The 6,386-nt window shown below is 46.7% G+C and overlaps 1 protein-coding gene across 1 annotated transcript; it reads left to right on the forward strand.

Moving 5' to 3' along the window:
- Nucleotides 1-3,034: 3,034 nt before the first annotated feature.
- Nucleotides 3,035-5,137, forward strand: LOC145398484 (acyl-CoA synthetase short-chain family member 3, mitochondrial). Its single transcript, XM_080271392.1, has one exon. The coding sequence runs from the start codon at nt 3,035-3,037 to the stop codon at nt 5,075-5,077; it is 2,043 nt and encodes a 680-aa protein (XP_080127518.1). The 3' UTR covers nt 5,078-5,137.
- Nucleotides 5,138-6,386: the final 1,249 nt, after the last annotated feature.

The following is a 6,386-nucleotide window of genomic DNA, read 5'->3' on the forward strand; positions in this document are numbered from 1 at the left end:
AGGAGTTGCAATCATCTACACCCCACAGTTCTCAGTGATCCAGCTACCTTTGGGCATTGAGCTTCACACACGTAGTAGGTAAAGGCATATTTAATTGATATTCAAGAATCTAGGTCACCCTTCCACCCCACCACACATCATAGCTTATGTATGGCAGACTGTATGCACATAATAGGACCATCTTAAGTGCCAAAATGACGTAACTTTTTCCATGAAATTACTGTAGATTGGAAGAAGGAGCACATTAGATATATAAGAAGTAATGTAATTTAATAGGCAGTTTCATGTTATTTCCTGGGGATTTAATACTAAAAATGTCAGGAAAGGTTACCGTTATAGGGACTTACTGTACTATACATTGGCATTCGGCAATCCATGAACAGATTGAGTCCAGTTGTAAAATAAGTCGGTGAGTTGTACTATAACTGTTCTCATAATTGAGTACTGTATTTGGCTTAGCCATACTGGTTGACATCAAAGCAGTATTAACTTTGCACAGAATTGTGTTGGAGAGAGAGAGAGAGAGAATGTGCGTGATTATACTGTGTATATATATATATATATATATATATATATATATATATAATATATATAGAGGTGAGGGCACTGTTCTGTTTACTTTGCGGTAGGTGAGGTCACTCGCCATCCACTCACTTGATGTAGTGCTGCACTTGAGTTCCTGCCCTTTCCTTTCTTCCTTCTTTCCATCCTTCCTCATCTGGCTTTCTTTCCTTCACTCTTTCCTCTTCCTTCTGTCTACGGGTGACTCTGCACTGAATGACAAACCAAATGGTTTCCTGTACACCAGGAAACCATATACTACATTGGGTGGTAACCATATAACCAAATTATGGTGCCAGGTGGTTTAGTGGGCATATAATTAGGGACCTCCAGTTGGATTGAGCCAGTGCAGGTTTATATTCAAGGGGTGGTTGGGGTTTATTACTCACGTAATGCTTCACGGGGATGACTGAAGCTGGTCACTCTCTTCATAAATGTCAGGACCAACTTGCATAGCCCCGAGCTCCTACGCTTGTCATGGGAACACAGATTAGATGAATGAATGAATGAATATTCCTATTTACAATTATTCTTTTATATATTTGCACGTTTTGTGTGTGTGTGTGTGTGTGTGTGTGTGCGCGCGCCAGCGAGCGAGCGAGACGGCCAAGTGCCAGGAAGAGTGCGATGTGGTGGGCGTTGCTAGCCTCTAGTAGTCTGGCGTAGAAACAGGGAAAGTGAACAATGTGTACAAATTCAAGTACCATTATGTGTGTCACCAGGCAAGAATACAGATATCAAGCAGGATGTAATGAACCCTTTCAGTACGGCGATGACTTTTATGTTATTGGTATATGAATTTATTGATTATATTGCAGTGAGAATTTTTGTAACCTCAGGAACTAAAAATAGGCAAAAAAAAAAGAAAAGAAAAATGGAACGGAAGTTTTTATGAAACGACTGTTTGATCAGTTTTTGAGCAAGAATGATAAGTGCGAAACTGAATAAAAGTTATCAAGAAAAAAGTAAAAAAAAAAAAAAAAAAAAAAAAATGTGTGCGAGCAATTTTTGTACTTGTGGTAAGAGAAGTCGTGTACGAGTTGACTGAAATCATGTTGAAGTTATATGACAGCCGTATGAAAGTGAAAAATTAAGCAGGTCTTTTGTAACTACCGCTTCACATTTTTTTTTCTCTGTAACGAGTAGGAGAGTTTTCGAGCTGGAGGGATTAAACTTAGCCTTCATTAATGCCTTCACTATTCAAGATCTCCTTCCCTAAGTCGAACAAAATCGTCTGGTGGTAGCTAGTCATTAAATTCTACTGTTACGCAAATATACGCATATATTGTATACGCGTACGTCCGTAACGCCAGTAAATATAACTCCTCTTCCTTGACCTACTGCCTACCTGTCCACAAAATTAAAATTGAAATTCGGCAACAGCTTTCTGAGATATCTTGTACAGAAGTAGATATACGGTACAGACACGGGCGAATACATAATTTTTGTCCAACTTCCTTGGCAGAGGTAACGTAGAAACGACGTTCTTGTTGTGAAGAGGTTTAAGTAAAGCAGACTAAGCAAGCACCAACAGCCGTATTTGTGGGCGTAAATGATGTGGGGAACAATGCGAGACAAATATCACCCGCTGTGGGGGAGAAAACCTAGAAGCATTCTCCTGTAAAATTCCAGTTGTGCCATGTATTTAAAATGCATTCTTGCAACCAAGTTTTTTTGGGGTGGGGTGGATGGTGGGTGAAGACTTTTCGTTGAGACGGGCGGCTAGACACAATCTCGATTAACCCCTTCAGTCCTGTGATGTGTTCTTGTTTCATTCTCGTTTGGAGACAGTTTTTAAAGATTTTTTTTTTTCTCTGGAGGAGTCTGCAAGTCTTCCTTCGCCACATCATTACTATGGTGCTCTCAAAGACTACGTGCTCGGGCTGAAGTGGTTTATGAAATCATATGGAGGTAACGAGAAGGAATTAAAAGTCGTCGTCGTATTTACTTTTTTTTTTTTTTTCTGCCACAGTTAGACAGTCTTGTTCATCTTTAGAGCATATGTAGGCTAATCGTGATGCTAGGTAGACCTGAGATTGTTTTTCTTCTTGTTTTGCAGGGTGTTGCTTTTAGAAACAAACCATTATAATTTTAATTTGAGAAGCGAGCCTTTTGAACTGTATATGGAAAATGCCAGGTTTTATCCTTTGTGGGAGCCTTTGCAGAGCTGCTTCTGAAAAAGTTCCTCTGGGCGGCCTTGAACGAATTATTTGGCGTGTACTTGCCAGACGCAAGATGAACACGTAAGACTGTAAGACATGGTGTCCGTGTTATTACAAGTACTGAAGCACGTATTTGTGAAGTGTAATGTATAGGAAGATGGCGGTGAGGGTGAGACAGTCAGTGTATGAATGAACAGTGATAGCACATGTCTTTGGTAGCATGTGACAACTCCACTGTCGACAAGGCGGGTGTCTGTCACTGACTAGGCTAGGCTCCCAGTCCCAGAGTTGTAGTCTAGGTGGTGATAATTATGTTGTGTTGTCGGGCTGGCTTGGCGAAGCTGGTGGGCGGGAGGGCAGGGCCATGTGGCAAGGTGGGCGTGAGGGCAGCGTGGCAGCATACCAGAGCTGCCTCAGGACCCACTGGTAACTACGATCATCTCTACCGGCGCTCCATTAACGACAGGGAGGCCTTCTGGGACGAGGTGGGTGGCGGAGTGGAGTGGAGTAAGCCGTACACGCAGGTACTGGATGCATCCACGCTGCACGCCCCTCGCTGGTACGTGGGCGGGGAGATGAACACGTGCCATAACGCGGTGGATCGGCACGTGGCGGCAGGACGTGGCGACCAGGTGGCGATCATCCATGACTCCCCCGTCACCCAGAGCCTGAACAGCCTCACCTATCACCAGCTGCAGGAGGCCGTGTCGCGGCTGGCAGGGGCTCTGGCACGACTGGGTGTGGGCCGTGGCGACAGTGTGCTCATCTACATGCCCATGATGGCCGAGGCAGTGGTGGCTATGTTGGCCACGGTGCGGCTGGGGGCCTTCCACTCCCTGGTGTTCGGTGGGTTTGCGGCACCCGAGCTGGCCACACGCATGTCCCACCTCACCCCGAGTGTTGTACTGACGGCCTCGTGTGGCGTGGAACCCACCCGCGTGGTGGAGTACAAACCCATCCTAGACCAGGCCATCCACCTGTCCACACACAAACCCCGCCACTGTGTGGTGCTGCAACGACCCAGCCTGCCCACTGCTCAACTCCAGCCTGGCCGTGACCTCGATTGGGAGGAAGAGGTGGCCAGGGCCCCCCGCCATGATCCTGTGCCAGTGCCCTCAGATCACCCTTGCTACGTGCTGTATACCTCTGGCACCACGGGCCAGCCCAAAGGTGTGGTGCGGCCCACAGGTGGCCATGCAGCAGTTCTAACATGGACCATGGGTGCCATCTATGGTATGGCGCCGGGGGATGTATGGTGGGCGGCCTCAGACCTGGGGTGGATTGTTGGCCATTCGTATATTTGTTACGCCCCTCTGCTGTCTGGTACCACCACCATAGTGTACGAGGGCAAGCCAGTGGGCACCCCGGACTCTGGACAGTTTTTCCGTGTGGCGGCACAGCACGGCGTGTCAGGCATGTTCACAGCACCCACGGCACTGCGATCCATCATGCACCAGGACCCAGATGTCACACAAGGCCGTCAGTACAAAATGGACCGTCTCAAGTACCTCTTCGTGGCCGGCGAACCCCTGGACCACGAGACCAGGGAGTGGTCCGAGGATGTTTTTGGTGTACCTGTTCTGGACAACTGGTGGCAGACAGAGACTGGGTTTGCCATCACTGCCCACTGTGCCGGACTGGGCATGCCGTTGCACCCACCTCGTGGTGCCACTGGTAAACCTTTCATGGGATTCGATATACGGGTGCTAAGAGAGGATGGTCAAGATGCACTGCCTGGTGAGCTGGGACGCATCGTGTGTCGCCTGCCACTGCCACCAGGCTGTATGAACACTCTATACCGTACCTTCGACCGCTTCACGGAGATATACTTTAGCAAGTACCCAGGACACTACGACACCATGGACGCCGGTGTGGTGGACGCGCAGGGATACATCGGTGTGAGGGCACGAGATGACGACGTGATCAACGTGGCGGGACACCGGCTGAGCACCCTGGCGCTGGAGGAGGCCATGCTGGAGCACCCGCTGGTGGTGGATGCTGCCGTGGTGGGGGTGCCGGACTCACTGAAGGGCGAGGTGCCACTGGGACTGTACAAGGTGCAGGAAGGCAGTAACGTTACTGAGGAGCAAATAAGCAAAGAGTTAACAGTCCTGGTGCGGCGACAGGTGGGGCCGGTGGCAGCCTTTCGCCTCACCGTGATGATCTCGGGCCTACCTCGCACCCGCTCCGGCAAGACCGCCAGGAAAACCATCGCAGACCTGGCCAAGGACAAATCTGTCATAGTACCCCCCACCATCGAGAACCCTGGCGTCTACGCTGATATACTGGCTGCCCTCAGGCGTCATGGGCTGGCACTCAAGGCACCTGACCCTGTTCTGCCTCAAGTGGAGTGAACTTAGGTCATATTCTAAGTGCCTTTGGAGATTTGTTATACCTCTCTTCCGTAGTGATTTTTTTTTTTTTTTGCATAGTACACCGTAATATTTATACAGCACATTGCACCTTATGTCCTCGTGTATGTTATTAGTGCAAAATATGTAGATATTAAAACGATATAAATAGCGTACAAGAGAGTGTTAAGGTGTACTGTGAAGAGTAAATCACAAGGAGGAGGTGCAACGAAGCCTTCCATGGCACTGTGAATACGACTTTTTGGTCCATGTGTGACCTTGGGACGTATTCTTGTTGGCGTGAAAGGCTGGTTAGCGCATCCTCCTTATCAGATCTTATCTACAAAAATGATACGTCAGTGCGCATGAGGGACAACTGTAGTACTTTATTGAATTGCACGATTTTTTTTTTTTTTTAGCAGTTTATTAGTTTATTTTTTACATGTGGTTTCTTTCCTTAATAGGACCAGCTTCAAATGCGTTTCTATGGCACCTCTTTCCTGTCAGTTAATTTCTATGTATGCTGGTTTTCTTTCGGCTAACGTTAGACTTTTTAACCTGAGTGAGGTATAAGAGAGTGAGAGGTACGATAGTCACCAGTATATACCTTTCATTTACACAGTCAGTTATACTACCTTGGAAATGTTATCTTAAATCAAGTATACTTCATAGCCATATCATAATCCTACCAAATCTCATCAGGTCCATCCTTAAACATTTGGTGCGCAACATATTCAAGAAAATTATTTGGGGCAGTGAAATGTCTTTATGAAGGTAGATCTGATAAGGACAACTACATTACAGTATTTAATTCCAGGTAACGTTGGACGCTAATGTTGAGCCGAGAATAAGTCATAAGGGCCAGGGTGTTAATATTCTCTTGTGATATTTTTGCAGTAAATGTTGATACCAGGAAGGCATAAACAACACAGAATATTAAGCCGTAACACGTAAAATGAATGTCAAAGGAAGAGATGCCAGAAACTTTCCTAATGCCACGAGATCATGGCACGTCAGAATCACCTCTCCCTTGCATAGTCTTTCATGATTAACTTTATCCTACATGTGTTCAGATTGTACAGATGGCCACTTATCAGCCTTGGACAGTGTGTGGAGACCTAGTTGTAATTTCTGACGTTCATGAATCACAGTTACTTGGTCAGTTCGAGTAATGTTTGACACCTTCGTTCATTCATGCCAGTGCCACCAACAGACGTGTGATTTATGTCAGGGTTGTCAGGTGTACCAGGTGCTAGGCCTCTGCTACGTAATGATGCTGCCCCAGGTTCATGTGTTGCCAGCTGTACATTAT

Source organism: Coenobita brevimanus, chromosome 1 (assembly GCF_032717465.1).
Source record: "Coenobita brevimanus isolate Jiangsu-jjx chromosome 1, ASM3271746v2, whole genome shotgun sequence".
NCBI classification, from domain to species: domain Eukaryota; kingdom Metazoa; phylum Arthropoda; class Malacostraca; order Decapoda; family Coenobitidae; genus Coenobita; species Coenobita brevimanus.